Source organism: Sminthopsis crassicaudata, chromosome 2, assembly GCF_048593235.1.
Source record: "Sminthopsis crassicaudata isolate SCR6 chromosome 2, ASM4859323v1, whole genome shotgun sequence".
Classification (NCBI taxonomy): Eukaryota; Metazoa; Chordata; class Mammalia; order Dasyuromorphia; family Dasyuridae; genus Sminthopsis; species Sminthopsis crassicaudata.
The window spans coordinates 531474800-531496849 of record NC_133618.1 but is presented as its reverse complement, the minus strand read 5'-3'; the positions used below and the strand labels follow the sequence as shown (position 1 = coordinate 531496849).

General features: G+C 32.9%; 1 protein-coding gene across 10 annotated transcripts in view; it reads right to left on the bottom strand.

Moving 5' to 3' along the window:
* Nucleotides 1–901: 901 nt before the first annotated feature.
* The window catches only part of RNF111 (ring finger protein 111), a 131304-nt gene continuing 110155 nt past the window's right edge, over nt 902–22050 (bottom strand). For 7 of the 10 annotated variants that reach the window (XM_074294644.1, XM_074294640.1, XM_074294645.1 and 4 more), the window contains 7 exons: nt 17944–18295; nt 13842–13967; nt 11583–11709; nt 7527–7619; nt 5941–6036; nt 4744–4871; nt 2336–2586 (listed from right to left, as the gene is read on the bottom strand). In XM_074294644.1, coding sequence (XP_074150745.1) covers nt 2469–2586; nt 4744–4871; nt 5941–6036; nt 7527–7619; nt 11583–11709; nt 13842–13967; nt 17944–18295 — 1040 coding nt within the window. In that variant the 3' untranslated portion in view covers nt 2336–2468. Of the gene's footprint in view, nt 2587–4743; nt 4872–5940; nt 6037–7526; nt 7620–11582; nt 11710–13841; nt 13968–17943; nt 18296–22050 lie in introns of all 10 variants that reach the window. The other 3 variants (XM_074294649.1, XM_074294647.1, XM_074294648.1) reach the window with 3 other exon arrangements.

Here is a 22050-nt window from a genome sequence, read left to right as displayed (position 1 = left end):
TAAAATTATTTTATGATAAATAACAATGTTCTGTCTAAATAATAATAATAAATCAACAGTAGCCATTATCAAACAAAGTCAAAGTGTTCCTAATTCTGATTTAATATTATAAACACTTTAGCCCTTTACTGGGAACCCAGGTTTTCTAGTAACCAGAGAATATTTTCCCACATCTTTTATACTATCACAGAAATAATATATACAGAAAGGCCACTTGTCCTTTATTCTGATAAGGTAGAAGTTTGCCTCCATCTTGTACTTTGTTACTGTGGCTTAAAACTCAAATTTTGTCTCTGAAAATATGTATCTTGCCATGTGACTTATTTGTCTCCATAGAGCAGTTAAATTTAAAAAGGAGCTACCAATCAGTTTTCCCTCCCCTAGATTCCAGGCATTAAAGTGAAAAAAAAATATAATGTGCTATAGATTAAAAAAAGAATTTGGCTGAATTTTGTAGAATTGACAGAGGTGGAATAAGCAAGAGCTATGATTTCACTGGCTTGAGGAACACCTGTTGTAAATCCTTCCACCAATGCAGGTCTTCAGCACTCAGTAGCTCTTTTTATGTTAGGAGACTTGCCTAGGGAAGTAACTTGACCATAGTCAACAGCTGATAGGCATTAAAGGTAGGCCTTGAATCAGGTCTTCCTGATTTTAATCTGGCCCCCTTATCCACTATACTATGCTACCTTAACTGTAAAAACTGCTACTGTTCTCCCATCCCCATTCCCACCCACCCCAAAAAGAGGATAAAAAAAGATAAGTAATCTTAATTTAATAAAGATGAAACACCAAACTGGGCAGATTCAAACATGAAGTTATAACATAAATTTTAAACGCATTCTTTATCCCATGATTTCTGATGTTGTTTTACATACATTATGAAAAAACAAGGACAAAGGAAATTGAAGGTATTTATTAATCAATCCACTTACAAAGCAGGTGGCTTAATGCAAGCTTATTGACATCTTCACATATGATCCATAGGAACATGTCTTCCACATTATGACAGTAACACTGTCTGGATGCATTTGCAACTTGGGGGATTACTGAGCACATTTAAACAAATAAACTATGCTATTCTGTAATATGAAAGTATTTTGATAAGGAATTTGCATCCTGAAGTGGATTAAAACTTCCTCCAAAGGAGAAATGTTAGTACATTAACTTAACTCTATATACTATATTATTCAGCAAATCTTAACTATAGAAATTAATATTTTTAAACCAGTGATTGACTGTTGGCAATGTATACAGTGGATTTCTATAACCAGAGCAACACTAGGTAACAGCATAATTTGTGCCTCACAGTATCTGCAGATTTATAGTTTTTCAAGTTTAGTGGAGAAAAAAAACAAGAGACATGTAGATTTAGCTAACTTTATTAACTTTAAACTAATAAAAATCCCTTGAAAATGATCCTGGGACCTTTAGAAGTTCTATGAATGCATGGATACCTGCCAACAATTGCAATTCTAAATCTTGATTGAATGTGTTTACAAAACCAATGTAAGCAGATATCTTAACTAGACGTGCTTTAGCTGAAGATTGAAGAACAAAATTCTACATGTCTTTTTTCAGTTTCCCTAAAAATTCTTTAAATCTGCAAGTATGTACAACCCAGCTAATGGAAATTAATATTTAGTGTTCATTAGAGCTGTTTTACAGCAGGAAAATTAAATCAGGGAATCAAATTTCTAGACAATGTAAGAAAAAAGATAAATACAATCAGAACAGCAGTGTAAGTATATAACATCGATATTCATCTCAATCTGCATTGTGCTGAAAGGAAATTTAAAAGGATACACCAAAAGGTTCAAATCGATCACTCTGGTGATGAATATGCCACCTGCATCTGACTGAATATAATTTGTATTCTGTTCCCAGTATTAAGGATGGTTTTTAACTCAGAACTCATTTTGTAAATATACAGCAGCCACTTTGTCCTACCTTAAGGAATGTCTTAATACACAATATTATCATTTTCTAGTTCATCTCTATACAATAAACTAAAATACATGATTGATTAAATTAACAAATTCAAGGTTAGTAATGGATGAAATCATAATTCTCAAAGCTTGGTACTATTTAAAAACAAAAAGACCACACACAATTCTACTTCCTAAAGCAGCTAATCTTGCCTGCAAGTTTAGGGTCACAAAGCCCATAATATGTGCAAAGAAATGCAATCAATACAAGGAACCATGCAAAAATACAGTAAAATAAAAAGGGAAATGTAAAATCTAAAAAAAAAAAAAAAAAAAAAAAAAAAAAGCTTTTATAAATACATTAAATCAACTGTATACACAAACTTGTAGGTCTAGCATTAGTTGTACCATGTAGCAGAGCCAGCACTCTTAAGTTCAATGCTTCCAAATCTGCGCAGGTAAGTCATGCCATCTTTGGTTGACTGCAGTACCAGAAAGGATAGGAATGGGAGGGAAGGCAAGAGTTCTGGGAAAATGGTGTCAACTTTCACTTGGCAGCTGAGCTTCAATGTCCACTCTGCAAATGGGGCACTTCTTATTAGTTATTAACCACTGGTCAACACACACTTGGTGGAAAAGGTGCATACACGGAAGGCGCCTAAAATTTAAAAATAAAAACATTTATGTAATGATGAATACAAATGGCATCTCTACAGACCATATATGTTATTTCAAGACCATTGGGAACTTATCTTTTCATAAAGACAATATAAGAAAAATTACAAGGATTAATTTCTATAGATATAAGAATGCTCTTTCCAATTGCATAAAAATCCAAAATATATGATAGTATAATTTCCTTATCTTTTATAGCAATAGTTTCCACAAACATTTTAAATAAAAAGTGCTCATTTTGGTGAACCAAATCTGGTTTTTAGTTAACAAGTTATAGGAGGAGCTCAAAGAGGATTTTCATAATACTAGGAAAGATGGGTAAGCATTAATCTATTATTTTAAGAAAAAAGTAAAGGTACATTAGCACTAGGTAAAGTACTGACAATGAGTTAATAATTAAACCAATTTTAATTCTTCACTCAGACTTCTGTTTTTATGAAACACACACACACAAAAAAAGGATGCCATTTATTTCTATACCTTTAGTTTTTTCTCAATTAAGGCAGCTTTCCTATGAGTTAACACAACAAAATGGACTTTAGTGGGGTCCTGCCATCATCACACAACAGATCACTGCTCTTAAACTTCTCTGAATTATTGTGGCAAAAGTGGGGGGAGGTTGGGGAGAGAAAAATCACATAGTGGTTGGGGCAACTAGGTGGCGCAGTGGATAGAGCACCAGCCCTGAATTTAAGAGGACCGGAGTTCAAATCTAGTCTCAGACACTTAACACTTCCTAGCTGTGTGACCCTGGGCAAGTGACTTAACCCCAGCCTCAGGAAAAAGAAAAAAGAAAAAAACCACATAGTGGTAATGTGGGATGAATCTCTTCAAATACAGGATGCTCAAAAGATGATATATGCACCTTTCCAAATTTCAACCCTATTTATAGGCTTGCAATAGGTAGCATAGCCTCCAAAAACCAACACAAATACCACTCCAAAGTGAAGCCCTGAGGAGGACTTCATTATTAGTAACAAAAAACTATTCTTTTAATACTAATTTATCCGAAAGGCTTCCCAAATGACAAGTGAGTTCATTACTGTAAGCTATCTTCAGCTCAAATTCTGAAGGATTACAGTTTTGCTATCTTAGTTCCTGAAAACATCATATTACATTGCATTGGGAAATCAAGAGACTATGAATCTATTATTTGGGACCTAAGTTAAGAATCTCAAACTTAAGTAATTTTAATTGTATTCACTAATTTACTTCAACATAATGGACTATATTCTATTTGTAAAAGTGAGTTCAACTATTACAAGAAAGTTTTGTATGGAATCATTATTTAGCCTGTTCAATGGGTTATCTTATCTCTGTTCCTCAGTTTCTTAAAACTAGCAAGGTAGATTAGATGATATCTAATGTACCTTTCAGTTCAAAAGGTATAAAACAAATTTTGTTGTTCTGGAACTTTGAAAGATAAAACAATATGGACTCCACAGGAGAGGGAAGAATATTCTAATCCAGATTCTCTAAAAATCAACTAAAATAAAAACTTATTTGGCAGAGAACAACTTACTATTTTTACATGTCAAAAGTCCAGCAATCAGATATGCTAACCATAACCAGTTCATAGTATGACAACTGTTACGTTCCTCTAAACTGTGAAAACACAATGTGTCCTTCACAATTTTGTGAAGAATGTTAAAGAGATTCTAGAATTCCTGTTTCCTTGCAGATTAGAAAAAAAAAAAAAAAAAACAAAAAAAACTTGGGCTCTGAGAGGTACAGAGACCTGGGCCATAATCACAAAGCTCTTAAGTATCTAAGGAATGTTTGTAAACATTCACACAGAAACAGGAAAAAAGTCACGGGAGTAGAAGGGTTCAAAAAGGCTCTAATACATGAGCAAATAATGATGTGGACAAGTGCCAATGATTCACACAAAGTCAAAAGCCAATGCATGAACAGCAGATCTGAAGGCAGAACTTGGATTTCTTAACAACTAGTACAAAACATTAATCCTATTATCTACAGAAGTCGATAATACTCTCTCCCTCCTCTATCACACCCCACCAAAAAGCTAGGTTGGAAAAATGGGTTAAAAAAGAAAAAAAAGTAAATCAGGCTTAATATTTGGTTTCTAATTCTTCTATAAATTCTGGCAATTAAAATAATCTGATTAACATTTAATTACCTCACATCTTCACCTTCCTCTAAAATAGACAAACAAATGGTACATTTTTCCTCTGTGTCTTCCTCAGTTCCCTCTTCCCCATCTTGTTTGCAGTGCAGTTTCCTCTGTGAGAACCAATCAGTTGTTACCTTATTAGTAGAGATGACAGTATTGAACAACTGAGTAAAATTTGTTGTGTTTTTTTTTTAATCAACATCACAACATAAACAAAACAATGATATTGAACAGTATCAAACAAGATTTTCTTTTTTTAAACAAACAGCTATTGTTGGCTAATAAACAGGTGTAGTTGGTAAGTCCTAGCACACATACTATTTTTGGCTTCAGGATTTAACAGGTTAAAAATATTATCAATGATTTGGTGTTATAAAGGCCTTTATCTTAAAGGTAGTATATAAATTTAAAAGATACAAATGTAAAATAGATATATAAATCTCTTGATTTTAAAAAGTCACAAAATAATGGAAAAAAACTTATCAGACCATGTCCATTTTGAAAACTAATACTTATTTTAAAATACTGTGCAAATTTATTGATGTTGCCAACATCAATGGATGACGGAAACAAGAAGAATAGTTATAAGTTGTAGGAGGTGCCAAAAATAATAAGTGATTTCTTATTAAAGACCTTAAAATTCAAAATTTAAAAAAATTAGGGCCACTATCGTCTTATGTCTACTTTGTTACTCTTTTATAGCAAGATTCATCTTTAGGAGGTTCTTGTGGGGTCCTGATGATCATTTTTAATTTATCTAGTCCCATCTACTCCATGCTCAAAAAAACAAAAAAATTAAACAGGCCCTGGGACTATAAGAAATTAAATGAGTTCTATGTAATTGCAGAGAATTTGAGAATTGCTAAATTCCTAATCTTTACAAATACCAAAGGTGCCATACATGTTGCTTAGAAGTGGTACTTGTGAAATCCACATAGGTTGAGGTCTTATAATTTACAAACAAGATTTTCAAAGTTTCAAATTAGTATGACCCTAAGTAATTCTTGAGCAAATGTTACAGAAGTATATCATTTGACCAAAGGACCAAAATTTATCTTAGGAAAGCAATTACCTTGAAACTAATTCTAATTTTAATTACACTTAAAGCAAGAACCAGGTGGCAGCTCAAATCATGAAGAAGGTAGCAAAGTTAAGAGACTTTCAAATAAATTCCCCATCAAGGCAATTAAAAGAAATTCTTACCTTTTTATATTTGTGTGGATATGTACATCTTTCAATTGTTCCTTGGGAAGCTCCACGATTGACATTTCCTAATCGCTCTTCCAAATGAATCAGTTCCTAAAAACAAGGTATAAATATCAAAATCCTCATGAATCACAAAGTGATTTCAGAAGGGGAAAAAAAAAGTACTAGCAATGATTTTACTTAGTCATATCCCAATTTCTCTAATGTAACAATATACAAAAAATTGGCACACAGAAAAGGTCGGATATGATGTTTTATTACAATTAAAAAGCATGAAATTAGCATTTTCATACATGACAAGAAAACAAAAATTTAAGAAAATCCTAATATCTTTTCCCCCTGAATATTAAATGACAAAGAACTTTTAGATCTGAAACAATTGTTTTTGGATTTGAACTCTGTGAAACAAACTAGATAATTTTTTTTGATATTTATGTGGTTTTGTTCATTATATTACAATGGTTCACAAATCCATATGCTGTTAGGATTACTAGGTGAGAACTCAGGTTGTCTTGACAGTGACAAGGTGAGAATTCAGGTTGTCTGGACAATTAATTACAAGGTGAGAACTCAGGTTGACTTGACTGTTCTCTGGCTCAGACCTTTGGTTTGGGCCTTTAAAGGGAGTTTACACCTTAGGAATTCTAGGAGGAGCAAGCTCATTGGTTGAAGTACTTCTTCCCAGAAGCCCTTGCATTATCCCACACCCATTCTCTGGGAGGATAAAAGAGGACAGCACTCCAGAGAAAGAAGTCTCTGCTCTACATCAGGCTTGATGTGGCTCTCTGCAGGAAGGGAAGTCACTTTTCTGGACAAGAGTTAACGGGAATGTGAATCCCTGATCAGTCAGCAAATGTCTCCAACTTCTCTAAAGTTTTAAAGAAATACTAAGAGATGTTCTCACCTTGTAATCGTCCAGACAACCTGAATTCTCACCTTGTCACTGTCAAGACAACTTGAGTTCTCACCTAGTAATCCTAACAATATGTGAATCAAAAATTGTCAATATGCAGTTTAACTTAGTTTAACATAAATGAAACCAATTTCTCTTGACTTGTATTCAGTAAATATCAGCGTTAATTAATATAGATGCAGTCTTTGTATTTGAAAAATTTGGGAAACAATGGACTACTTTATTGAACAAGTAGCTTTATTCAGTTTCTGCTGAATGCTTTACTTCTCTTTTAAACAAGAAAAACATGTTGAGATGGAAAGATTTAGAATAAGGAAACCCCTGGCATAGCTCTTGCCTTTCCCCTACCCTAACTTAAGCTGTGCAATCATAGGTCTTAAGTTTTTTCACCAGTAGAATGAAGGTACTGGATATCTCTATGTTCCTGTCTCTCAAATTATATGAATTATTAGTTTTCTCTCCTTCCCAAAAATATATATAGCAACTACAAATTCATACACAACAAATGCTAAAAAATTATCTTGAAAATTAGCATTGTTTGCATATATTCTTTCCTTTTGCATTGAAATGCAATGAGGTATAGACAACAGATGCTGAAACTAATAAGTTATATACTTTGCCCTTTATTAAATACATTTTGGCCAACAACCACACTTATTTTATTACAAACCTCAAAATTGCCCCTGAAAGGGCCTCTAAATGATGTTCCATCCAGTCCTGATGAAATATATCGGATGTGAGGATAGCCTGCCATGTCTGGAACCTAGTTAAATAAAGACATAAGAACATTTCTTTGGCTTGCTTTTCATGATGGGGGGAAAAAAATTGTATATCGGTGCTCCTATCAAGGCTGGCTGCCAAATCCAAGCTCTAGCCTGCTTTTATAGATATAAATATTTACATATAAGATTAAGACAATCTTGATTGGAAGATGTTTTAATGATGAAGTGGGGTAAGTGTCATCTCAGTTCATCCTCATTTTGCATCATTAGGAGATGAAATTTATTCTCAGGGGATATGAGTAGTCCCTCAAAGGGACCTTGTTCTGTCCTGTAGTTTGGCTGAGAACACTACTCAAAGGTTGTACAAGGTTAATCTACTGGGGTCACTCATATTATATTTTGCCCAGTGGCCTGACTTTGCATAACACTTCTCCTTTGGGATTAACTAAAATCATGGTACAACACCACTTTTTTTTTTTAAAAGGAACTCACAATTTATTTATTTATTTATTGGGGGGGTTGGGGTGGCTGACAGACTTACAATTTGTGTGTGTGTGTGTGTGTTTTACAACACTACTGTTATTTTTCAGTCATGTTTAACTCTTTGTGACCCATTTTGGGATTTTCTTGGAAAAATACTGCAGTGATATGCTAGTTCCTTCTCCATCTCATTTTACAAATAAGCAAAGGAGGCAATGGGATTAATTGACTTGCCCAGAATTACAAAGTTAAAAAGGGTCTTGAGGTCAGAGGCCAGATGTGAATTCAGAAAGATGAGTCTTGCTATATTGTTCTTCTTTCTTCACCTGCATCATAGCTCAGGCCAAATCAATTTGAGTAAGCATTAGTGGCTATAAACTAGAGGACAAACTTGCAACAGGAAACAAGTGTACTATAGTTATGAGTATTAAAAATCATAATTCCATGTTTCTTTCAATGTTATATCCCTTAAGGAAATAAACCTTGTTAAATAGGATCTACTGGTAGACTAAGTCAGGTTACATATTAAATAACTTACATACACTTAACGTATACTAAATCAAGAGGGGAATTTATATTATCATCATTGTCATGGAGAAAACACAATTAAAAAACACCATAAAAACAAAACAAAAAATGAAGTAATACAATAACAATCATCAACATTAAATAACATCAAGTCTCCTCATAATCCAGTAACCCACACCCAATGTTCATTTAATCAGCATATTTTATATTGAGTCTCAGATGTCCCATATAGTCATCTGGTCCCTGGAAACATTTCCCTTGGATATTCTGGAACAGGCCCCTTCTCAGGAAAACTCTCAAGAGAGCTCCTCCCAGAAGATCTGCTTCTTTGGTTCCAAGTCACATGCAAAAATTCCTAGGTTAATTCAGCTAAATTTGCCAGTAACAAGACTCAATACAAAATTTAGTACAACCTCCCAAACAGGTTTTTCTAGTAACTGGTTCATGTGGTGAAAACTAACGCATCCATATGGCTCTAACCCTGTTATAAAAAATAAATTAGGAACCCTATAATTTACCTGAAATGTCAAAGAATTCCAATTTTTTACATACTACTTGCTCTTTCTATTTTTATCCAAATTCCGTACTTGATATAGACAAAGGTATCCACAGAATTGGGAAAGGGGATCTACCTTAGAAAATGAACCCTCTTATCTCATCACAAAAACACTTCAAAACAAAAAAATGATTGAAAATTATCATTATTAATGAAATTTTATGTGTGAAAAAACAATCTAATTTTGGGAATTTATTACTAAAACATACTCAAATCTATAATTCCTGTGAGAAACATTTGGAAATAAATATAATATATACTTAGATGTCTAACATTTTAATCCTATTATTTTCTCAAAGTTTATTATTCTTTTAAATCTAAAAACTTTATATCTTCATTTTATCTGACTTTTCTGAGGATACATCTAAATCTATCTCTCTCTTCCTACCTATCTATTCCCAATTATATACAAATTTGCTATGAAAGGAAAAAGGACAGACCTGGTTATGGCAGTAGCAAGACTGTCCCTTCAAGAGAAAAGATTGATGTGACACATTTAGCTCTGTTTGATTCCAGGTAAGATTCAAAGTTAACAGTCACACAGCAAAGTTCGACATTATTCACAAGGTAGCATAGCCAGTCTCAGAATTAAACAGGTGGGGAAATTTCTTCTTCAAAAAAGGAAAAAAGACCATGGGATAACTGAGTCAAGAGGATCTGACCTTCACCTATGTAAAATAATTTCCTTAAGTTTCTCCAGGGAAACACTTCCATCTGTAGTAGTTCTCAGGCCACACACCCCACTCTGGATAGCATATGGCATTTATTGGTTCCAGGACAACTCAGACAATGATATCTAAAAGCAAAATAATTATAATACTATCCCATAAAATTTTATCTCACATAGTACAATTACATCAATTACAGTTTGGGTTAAGTTATTATTATAGCAATAATACAGTAAGTACATGAACGATATTTCATTTATAAATTAAGAATAATCACATTCTGGACTCTCACATACGCACCATCTGATAAGATTTTATGACCTTGCCCAAATAAAGTCCCAAGGAACCTCAAGATAAGGACAGCTTAAAAGAAACCTTAGCTAATTTTTTATCAACTCAAGATTTTCAGAACTCATATGGAAGCAGAAAATGTGTTGCATTACTGTAGTTGATTAAATGCTATGTGGTCCCTCAATTTTCAAAACTTATAAGGCATGTTTTATTAGGCGGTACCTCTCCTTCATAGTTAAAGAGTAACCTGAGATATTCATTGTATTATGAGTTAATGTTTAATCAAATGGAACATAATTAGTATGTCATAATCAATTGTGCCCTGTTTCCTCTTCTCTAATGTCACCTTTGCACCTCAGTAAAGAGACTGCCCCTTTCTGGTTTTGTGATGCTCATGGAGGACTGCTGTTCATGCATTTAGATTGTAACAATTTAAAGAAAGACTAGCACCTTTCTATGGATAGAAGCCGAGGAATGTGAGTGATGATTTATTTGGATCCTTATTCTATTCCAATTGGCAATAATCAATTTGATAAAACCATATCAAAGTTCTGTATATAAGGCCCCAGCTGTGAACTGCAGAATTCTTCTTGCTTCATGGTGACCAAGCCAGCATAGTAGGGGTGACAACTACATGAAAAATCCCAAATATTTGTGTACCTGAGCACCAATCTCTTGTCCAATAGGAACAGATGACCATCTTATTACCATTTAAAATCTAGTATTAGCTCAATAAAGTAACAAGTGAAACTAAAATTTTTTTAAACAGAAAAGATAGATTCTAGATGAGAAAATTAATGTTTCATTATCACCCCAAATCAAATGAATATTTGATTAATTTAAAACTAAGTAATATGAAATATATATACTAAAAAAAAAAAAAAAAAAAAAAAAAAGCTATGTAGTAAGTATTATACTAACTAAGCACTGTAGAAACAAAGGTGAAAATACAATCCCTTGCTATCAAGCTTATATTTTGAAGCTCATGCCTATTAATACTAAGTCAGAAGTAGTAACAATTTCATATATGAAGGAAAATATATTTATTATAATTTCATCTAATAACCCAAAACATCAAATTTTATAAGAATATATAAAGGAATGTATAATATATAAAGAAATAAATTGTAGCAAATAAACTTTTTACTAAACATTTCTATTCAACATTTATATAACGATTAAAGCTATTTTTATAAATTCTCTGGAAAAAAAACCTTCAATATTGCATGTATTTCAAGGAATTACTTAACATCCAAAAGAACATTTTAAGAACATTATTCTTTTTCCCCCCTGAGGCAATTGGGGTTAAGTGATCTGCCAGGGTCACATAGCTAGCAAGTGTTGTTAAGTGTCTGAGGCCAAATTTGAACTGAGGACAAATTTGTCCTCCTGACTTTAGGGCTGATACTCTATCCATTACACCATCTAGCTGCTCCATTACAAAATTATTGTAATAACAAAACATTTACAAATTATCTTACCATTAATGGAAGAGCCCCTAGTTGTAAATGATGAAGTCGAGGAGGTGCATGATAATGAGCCAAGTGAGGATGCAATGCACCTGGAGGATATGTCCCTGCAGTCACTCCAGCTTCAATTCCCAATTCCCTGTCAAAAAGCAAAATCATTTAGGTGCTGTTCATCTCTATTATCAATCAAAGAGGAGAACATTTCTTTGTACCTTTCCAAAACTAATTTTTTTGCTTTCAACATATTTAGTTCAAAGTATTACCAAAGAATTCTAATAGTTCAAAAGATTAAATTTATCTCAAAATAATGCTGTTATAATTTTTAGTTCTATTTTATTTTTGATCTATACCTATGACTTCAACTGTTCAGAGAACTTCTACTTTTGAAATACCACCAATGTAGATCAACATTTCTTTTGTAACTTAGTGTCAGAGATGCCAGTGGGACTAAAAGGTTAAAACAGTGACATCCCCCAAGCCAAATCTCCATATATGCAAGGTTTTCCAGAATACAAATATTCTATCCATTAGGCTACACTGTTTTTCTAGGTATTAGTATTTGAATAATGATATCAAGATATGTGTAAAAGGAGCAAAAAGAAAAAAAATCAGATTCCATCTTAAAAAATATGATCTAAGAGCAGATAGATGGTACAGTAGATAGAGGTCCAGCTCTGGAGTCAGGAGGACACGAGTTCAAATCTGGCCTCAGACACTTAACATTCCTGGCTGTGTGACCTGGGAAAGTCACCTAACCCCAATTGCCTCACAAAAAAAAAAATATACACATAGACATACATATAAGGGGACATGAAAATTATTTTATTACATTTGAATTTAAAGGACTTTTAGTTTTTAGTTTAGTTTGTTGTTTTTTGTTTTTTAAACATGAACAGAGTTATTTAACTCCTTTGGATCTTCATTTTTCTCTTATAAAGTAAAAGTATGAACTATATCCCAGGCCTAAAAAACTATATAGTTCTATTGCTCCAATATACATAGATAGTATTACTTTATTTTAAAAAAGCATTTAGTGTATGCTATACTCTAAAATAAAAGCAAGTCTTTGATTCTATTAAAGACTTAAAGTTTTCCATCTTCCTGATTCTATATCTCACTCAACTTGTAGCACACACACCATGATAGAAAACATAATGGCCAATCCAAAACCTATTCATTAAACAGTCTGATTGCTCCGCTATTTAAATCAGGCTGGGCAAACACATCATATAGGTCTTTGCACTTAACAAAATGGGTTGTAATAAGATATACAGAACATTATTATGACAGGCTATATTCAAGGACTCATCAAAGTATTAAAAACAAAATTTTAATTTAAAACCAAATTTACAACAATTTTTGTGATCTTTACAATACTGTGATAAAGATAGTGAAATGATTATCATCATAGGCCTTATAAAAAAGAGCACTTTAAAAAATGTTTAAGGTATTGAATTCTCATTTTACAGAAAAATATAGCAGCATTTATTTAGCACCTTAAAGTCTACAAAATGCTTTACAAATGGTTACATTTAATTATCATAACAACTCTATGTAGTACATGCTATATTATTCACATTTTAGAGAAGGAAAAACTTCAATTTTGAGAATAGTTAAATGGCTTGCCAGGATCACAAAAGTAGTGCCTTCCTGACTGTCACACATTAAAGGTCAAAAGTCAGAACACTGCTCTTTCTTCTAAATCACAGGGCCTCTCTATTACATGCAACTTTCAAAAGGTAAAATCCCCAAATTCAAAGTGTGCAATTCATTTGGATAAACACAGGAGAAGTCCTGTGAAAGAATATCTATCATTTAAATGGTGATTTAGGTATGCAAAGAGCTTTACCTACTTTTTCACATCTGATCCTCACAATTAACTCCAAAAGATATGCAGTTCTTCAATAGCAGTGCTGTTTCTACTTAAATGTACAATGTACACATCTTTTGAGGAATTAAAAAGTATAAATTAGGGCTTTGCAAACTTGCCTAAATGGTATGCCTAGTTACATTTGTTCACTCTCATTTAGGTTTTGAATGATTTCACCAATTAAAAAAAAAATAAAAAAAACAGTATGGATTAGGAACCTCAAAGTTATCTTAGAGAATTGAAGAGAAATTTAACTAGAAATAATCTTATATTTGCTTGGAGAAGATAAGAGTACACAAACAATTTTCATAAGATAATTTGGGGCATAGATATACAAACTTGGAGGGAAATCACAGGTCTACCACTGAGATAACAATCCTCATAGAAGACAAACAACTTACCAAGCAGACCTCTCTGGAGCTTGTCGGGGATGGGAAGACATTGTCTGAGGCACATGGATATGATGCCCATGACCATAGTTTGGGTGCATCCGATGTGGATGGGGTGGAGGGCGCTCATGTGCCCTCCTGAAAACAAAGAAAGACAATTAGAAATAATTCAATACTTCCCAAATTATTCTTAACAAAAAAAAAAAAAAAAAAAAAAAGAAAGAAAGAAAGAAAGAAAGCCTAATTCTGAAATCATCTTCAAGTTATTTAGACAGTTAAATCTCCTGGTTGATTGCATCATAGTTTTACAGAGATAAAAAGAAACTAAAAGATGGGTCATCTATTCTAATATATTTTTTTGAGGTGAAAGAACTGAGGTTTAAAGCCCTTTAAGTGATATGTCCAAGACCCAAGACCAAAAGGTAGTTAAAGCATAAAGGTGGAATTTGAACCCAACAGTATATCAAGTGTAATACACCTGTACCCTATGTTCTTATACAGAAAAATCACTATACTTTTAATACTTCTTAAGTAAATAATTATGTATCTAAAAAGTACAACAATATTTTTACTTACTTATTCTTCCTTTATAATACTCCTTTCAAAATATTTCCAAAAACAAAAACAGTTTCAGTATAAATTTGACTAACTGCTGCTGCATTCAACATACTACACACACACACACATACATGCATATATATATAAATTGTATATATGTCTGTGTATTTATGTCTGTACATGATATTTCTGAAGATCTTTTCCTATTTTTAAAACAATGAATATATGTGTGTATTTACAATTATGTAAAACATTTCCCTAACACTAATTTTATACAAGAAGAAAAAAGTGAAAGAGAAAAATAGCATGCTTCAGTCTGTATTCAATCAATATCAGTTGTTTCTCTGGAGGCAGATATCATCATTAGACCTTTGGGATGGTCTTGGATCACCATATCGTGAAGAATATCTAAGTTGTACACAGTTATTATGTATAATATTTTTCTGATTCTGTTCACTTCACTATGCTTCAGTTCATTTCATTTAAGTTTTCCAGGTTTTCCAGAAATCATCCTGCTTGTCATTCCTAATAGCAGCACAATAATGTTCCATCACAATTTATACTACATCTTGTTTAGCCAATCCCAATGGAAGGGCATTCCTTTTACTTCCAATTCTTTGCCACCACAAAAAGAGATGCTAGGCTGATTTCAGAAAAGCCTGGAAATATTTCCATGAACTGATACTAGCTAAGTGAAGTGAACACAACCAAGAAAATATCGTTCACAGATATAATAAGATTATCCATTGATCAACTGTGATGGACTTGACTCTTTTCAACAATGTGATGATTCAAGGCAATTCCTATAGACTTGTGATGGAAAGAGCCACCGGCATCCAGAGAAAGAACTATTGAAGACTGAAGGTGAATCAGAGCATAGAATTTTAACCTTTATTTGCTGTTTGTTTGGGATCCGCTCTCCTCTCCCCTTCCCCCCACCCCCGCTATCCTGATTCTTGTGTGGTTTTTTCCCCCTCATTTTCATTGATTTTTCTTGCATAGCATGACAAATACAGAAATATATCTTTTAAAATTGCACATGTTTAACCTATATAGAATTACAGAACTGTTTGCTGTTTAGGGAAGGGAGCAGGGAGAAGAATTTGGAACACAAGATTTTGCAAAAGGGAATGTTGAAAATTTTCTTTCATATATTTGGAAAAATAAAAAAAAACTACCAAAAAATCCCTTCCCCACAAAAAAGAATTATTAAAAAATTTTTATACAAATAGGTCCTTTTCTTATTCTCAGTAGTACAATCATCTACAACTCTATAAGACTTATAATGAAAAATCTTATCCATACCCAGAGAAGAAACTGATTGTGTCTGAATATAGATTGAAGTATTCTCTACTACTCTTTCTTTTTAACTTAATTTCTCTTGAGGGTTTTTATTTTCATTAGGGTGGGAGATCTATGTTTTCTTTCACAACTTGACTTTTATGGAAATGTATTATGTAATTTTACCTATGGTTTCTTAATTGTGCATGGGGATAAGGGATCTTATCTAAAAACATCTCAAAATGTTTAATTTTTAAAATTGTTTTAAATGTAACCGGGGGAAAATATTAAATAAATTTAAGAAAAAATAAAACAAAAGGTTCTTTCTTCCCTTTTTTGATGTCTTTCAAATACAGATCTAGCACTGCTATTGCTGGATCAAAGCATAGGCACAGTTTGATAGCCCTTTGCACATAATTCCAAATTGCTTTCCAGAATGGTTAGATCAGTTCACATCACCACCATGGTAAAAGCACATATATACTGAATGTTTTAAAGATAATAAACTGAAGGACAAGAGACTAGGGAGATTAAATTTGAAAACAGAAGTAATACAAACAAGAAACTATATATATGGAGAGAATAAGATTAAAGAAATAAAAAAGAGAGTTCAAGATGGGAGTAGTTGAGGGAAAATGAAAAAACAAAACAACACAAAAATCAAATTTAAAAACGAAAACTTATGTTCATAATTTTTAAAATTTGCCATTCAACTTAAAAAAAATACATCACCTCCTTAAAATGTTTATACCATTTCTACTCCCATTTTCTTTTAATGTTCCTCACTATACTGAGGAAACATCAGCATCTCAGGAAAGAGTTCAATGGAAAGAGCAGAAAGTCTAGAACCAAAAGCACAAGGTTCTTATCCTAACACTAATGTTTGTTACCTATGTAACCCTGGGCAAACCACTTCTGTCCCCTAGACCTCAGCTTCATCAACAAGACACCAGATACCTTTCAAGATTCTTTTCAACTCTAAAGATATGATCTCATGACTTTTCTATAGGCGTAATTCATAAATGGATACAAATGTCCACAACATTCTACTTTTGCACCCTTATAGATTTTTGTTAGTTTGTCTTTATTATATTAATTAGATCAATTATATTATTATTGATAATAATTATTAACTATATTAATTAGATACAATCCTCCAAGATGAATCTCTATGATTATTTTGATGATTTTATAACCAACTACATTTAAAAGATGTATTTTGGCACCAAGTGACTAAAATGACTCCTAATAGTAACACAGTACAGTAAATGATTATTTCAGGAATACTCTTCATTGTTCATAGTAGAGAAATGAAATATGTGACAATTTTAATTTCTAATCAATTAAGGATTAAGTAGAACCTTTAGTTTCAATTTTGTAAAAAGCCAACTATTTTGTTGCACTTTCTTATTCAGTAGTTGTATTGTGCTAAACATTTTTTTTTAATTGAAGCTGTGCTACTTTAAGTCATTCTGAATAGGGGCAGCTAGGTGGTGCAGTGGATAAAGCACCAGCCTTGAATTCAGGAGGACCCGAGTTCAAATCTGGTCTCAGACACTTAACACTTCCTAGCTGTGTGACCCTGGGCAAGTCACTTAACCCCAGCCTCCAAAAAAAAAAAAAATCATTCTGAATATGTAATAAATGCTCTATGTCTATGTGTGTTTGGGGGGGGGGCAGGAGGTGTTTTAAGAAATTATACACGTTTTTATACATCAGCATTATCTCCACTGCTGAAGTCAATTATGTCATCCAGATCTCAGGTCTTACATCTGCCTATCATTGAGTCCTACTGTCTAGCCACTGCATTCCTTACTGATCCTAAGAATGGATCCTCAGGTCTTCTCATATTCCCTGAGACTAAACCCATCTCTTATTTGTGCTGCCTCTATTAGAATAAAAGTACCTTTATTCTGCTTTTCCATTTGTATTCCCACACAAGACACAGTAAATGCTTTTGCAGAGTAAATTCTTTTCTTTTCCTTTCTCTCCTTCTTCCATTCATTCATATGCTAACCTTGAAATGTAGCTTGGAATTTGCTTTTTAATAAATTACTCAGATAAGATTATTACATGACATACATTTTTCACATAAAAGTTATCAATATGACAGTAGTGATAAATGATTAATCATTATGAAATTATTAATGGAAATTTGTTTTTAATAATTAGCTACATTGTGTGTTAGAATTTTTATGATTTTGAAGACTTAAGATAAAAAGAAAAAAAAAGTGATTTTTTTTTTTTTTTTTTTTTTAATTTAGATAGAGCTTACGTTGGATGTTGCATCATTCGTCTCCTTTGGACCTCCATCCTCTGGATCACATCATGAGGATGTAATCTCTGTGCTGAAGGTGCTGTAGCAGGGATATGATGTGAAATTGGCTGGTGTGTAGGGGGGAGATGCTGAGGAATTGGAGCAGCTGTACTGCTTAAATGGTGAGTTGGGGGTGGAGGAGGCACAGGATGAGATGCAGCATGTGAAGTCATCTGTGTATGGAAAGGATGTACAGGATGAGGAATAACATAATCCACTTGAGTTGGGGGTTGAGTCTGAGAAGGAGGGTTCCCGTGAGAGTGGGGACATGCAGAAGCTTGATGATGAAGTGGTCTGGTTAAAGAAGGATCTGAAAAATATAATTTAAAGAGCATTTACATATAGATACAAAACATTATTAGTTGTCATTAACAAAATTTAATTAAAGTAGCACCACAAAGTCAGGAAAATTGTTGTTCAAGTCCTGCTTCTGAAGAGCTGTGTAGCCAAAGGCAAGTAAGAAATCAATCAGTTGATTGATCAATTTCCTAACACATAAGGTACAGATAAACGATTGCTCTCCATGGACAGAAGGCTTACAATCTATACACTGATAGAATGAGATGGGACAGAATGCTTACAATATATTTTGGCCACACCCTTCTCTAAATTGGATGGTATGTCAAGTATTACTTGCTCAATTTTATCATTATGTAATTGTAAGTCATTGTACAAGTTATTTGTGATTTGGGTTCTCTTATCTAGAAAATAGGGTAGTTGAATTAGATGAGTTATCAAATCTTCCATTTATAAAATTGAGCCTTTATAAGTAGATAGAATTTTAAAGCACTTTAAATAATGGCAATGTCACTTGAATAATAGTGGTCTTTTTGTATGTCTGAAGATTTGATAGTGATCTATTTACTTTTATGTTTCATTTTTATTTCAACATCAGATATATTCTTTCACATGCCACAGTGGATATTATGTATGACTGGACAAGCTTTAAAGTAATTCTGATAAAAAGTAAAACATTCTCAAATGCATTTCTGCTATAAGCATTTCTCCTCTGATTTAATAAGTTACACATGAAAGTAGTTGGACAGCTTTATAGTTAAACCCTGAATATCAAATGGGATAGAGAGGGGCACAGGGTAATCACTAATGAAGACAACTAGAACAAAATTCCACGTTCTTAAATCCTGGTTTCTCATTCTCTTCACTAAATACTGTGACCACAATTGGCCAATCAATATGCTAGATAAGAAAAATTAAGTGACTAGGGGCAGCAAAGTGCTCAGTGAATAGAGCCCCAAGCCCTAAAGTCAGGAGAACATGAGTTCAAAATCTAACCTCAGACGCTTAAATTGAGGCAAATATCATTTAAGTGATTTTCCCAAGGCCACAAAGCCAGTATGTGTCTGAGGCCAGATTTAAACTTAAGATTTTCCTAATTCTAAAGTTAGTTTTCTATTCATTGAGTCACCAAACTGACCTCTAGGTACTCACAATCATAGTAGACACTCAAAAGTAAATGAGTGTTGAATGTTGAGTATATGTGTGTGTGTGTGTGTGTGTGTGAAAGATTAAAAGGGTTGATAAAAAAAAAAAATAAGTTGAATTATATTTTTAGAATTGGAAGGATTATTAAAGATCATCAGGCTCAAAACCCTTATTTTATAGTGAAAAATTAATTAAATACAAAGTCACCGTAGCTTTATTAATAACCCTTTCAATTTTCTTATAATATTTAAATATACATTTTATTGATTAAATTTTCCTCTACTACTACAGAATGGATCTTGTCTATTTGAATTTTGCATAATCTTTAATATTCAGGACACCAATCCATTTTGAATTTACTGTGCAATATAGTACAAGAAGTTCGACTAAACCTAATTTTTAACCACAATGCTTTCTATTTTGCCCCAAAAGATATTATTAAGAGAATTCTTTCTTAGGTAATTTATGTTCTGGAGTTTATAAAGCACTGGGTTATTTGAGCTCAGTTAGGCTTAACTGCTTTCCCTTTTCACCTCTGCTTACTGGCTTCTTTCAAGGTTCAGGATAAATCCAAAGTTTGTATACAATAGACTTTTCAAGGTCATTATCCACAAACCCCCACTACAAATGCCTTCCCTCTGAGATTACCTCAAAGCATCTAGTTTCAATCAGAATGTAAACACTTTGAGAGCAGGGACCATATTTTCACAGTTTTTCCTATTGCTAATAGTGTCACACAATTAATATGCTTAATAAATGCCTATGGATTGACTTTCATTCATCTTATTTTTTTAACCAGTACCAATGGTTTTAAATTCCTGCTTTATAATACAGTTTGAGATCTGGAAACACTTAATTTTCTCTTCATTCCCAGTTTTCTCATTATTTCACACATTTTAGATCTTTTGCTCTTCCAAATGAATTATTTTGTTTAGCTCTGTATTTTTTTACATAGGTAATTTGTCATAGTACTAGCTATATAAAAACTTCTAAAAGTTGTTATCTCCTAGCTCCCAGATGATTCTCCATCTCTTCTCAAGAAATTTAAGTCCTGACTTAGGCTAATTCCCTACCTTAACTCTTGCCCTGATAATAGATTTCATCATATACACATTGATGATGTCTCTTCAGTTACAATGACTACTCTTCCATTTTACCTCAGTTACACAGAGAGCATCCTAATTTTTCTCATCACACACGTGTTCAATTTCTAAGGTCAAGAATTCTGAAAATACTTTATATGACCATAACTTCCTAAGATTCCATTTTCCCCTAAACTTCACTCCTCAAACAATAATTCTTTACTGTGACAAGCAGTTTCTCCCTTCTTCAGTACTGTCCAAAACTAATATTCTTTGGTCTAGCCTCACTTTCTTCCCTTTAAAATCTCTAATCCTCTAAGTAAAGCAGTTCCCTATTACAATTCTTTCCCATCACTGCTAATTTCTTTCCCAAACACCAAATCGTGGATTGCTTGATTCCTACTACCTTGGTTCTTCCATATTCTCAGAAAAGCTAACCCTAATACTTTTTTACTTAAAAAAAAAAAAAAAAAAAAAAAAAAAAAAAAAAAAAAAAAAAGAAAGAAAAAGAAAAAGAAAAAAAAAAAGGGGGGGGACTATTAACTGAACTCTCTATTCTCTTTTTAGAGAAAAAAATTTAAGCGAAAAATTTAAATCTCAAAAATTCTTAACACTATTCCCCATTTTCTCTTTTACTGGAGTATACAAAGAATCCATTTTGATCAAGGTTAAAAATCATTGCTGCCTTCTCTTATCTTTAATCTCATCTACTGATTCCTTTCTTGCTTGTTTTCTTTGAAAACATGTACAAATCTACTTAACCCTTTAAAAATCCTCACTTGACCCTAACATCCCCCTCAAGCTATCATCTTTTAGCTATCCTTAAACTCACTGCCTAATTCTCTATACTCCTGTCCTGCCTGGAATGGATATATATCCTTCTAACCTCCAGCTTTTATAATTACATGAATTTTTTTTTCTACTTCCACTCTCTTCAGCAGCACCAGGTTATCAGAGACAGCTAGATTAATAGAGCAGAATAGCCAATTTGAGCATAAGTGCCCTATAGATCTGTAAATTTTTTCCTTCATTTCTTATAGCTTATATTCTAATACAATGTTGAATAATAGTGGTGATAATGGGCATCCTTCTGTCATCTCTGCTCTTCCTGGGAATGTGTCCAGTTTCTCTCCATTACAAATAATGCTTCTTGTAATATTGCTTATTATTTTAAGAAAAGCTCTTTTTATCCCTTTTTATTCTTAAAAAGACCTTTCATCCCTATGCTCGCTAATGTTTTTTTAATAGGAATGGATGCTATATTTTGTCAAAAACTGTGCCCTGTACATCTCAATCACATATGTACACCTTCAAGAGTAAGAGGGGGTATCTTGGACAAGAATTGTTTTGATTAGCATGCAAAGAAGTCTAAGAAAGAACCCTATATGCTTATAAATAATACTGTAGTATTTGTAGTTACAGTTTGCCTTATTAAGTGAAGAAAGTTATAAAACAGGGGCAAAGGGAAAAAGCAGACCAATTAAGAATCATTTTCTAATTCTGCCAGTTCTAGTCCTTTTTACTTCTCCTCAGGCTCCAT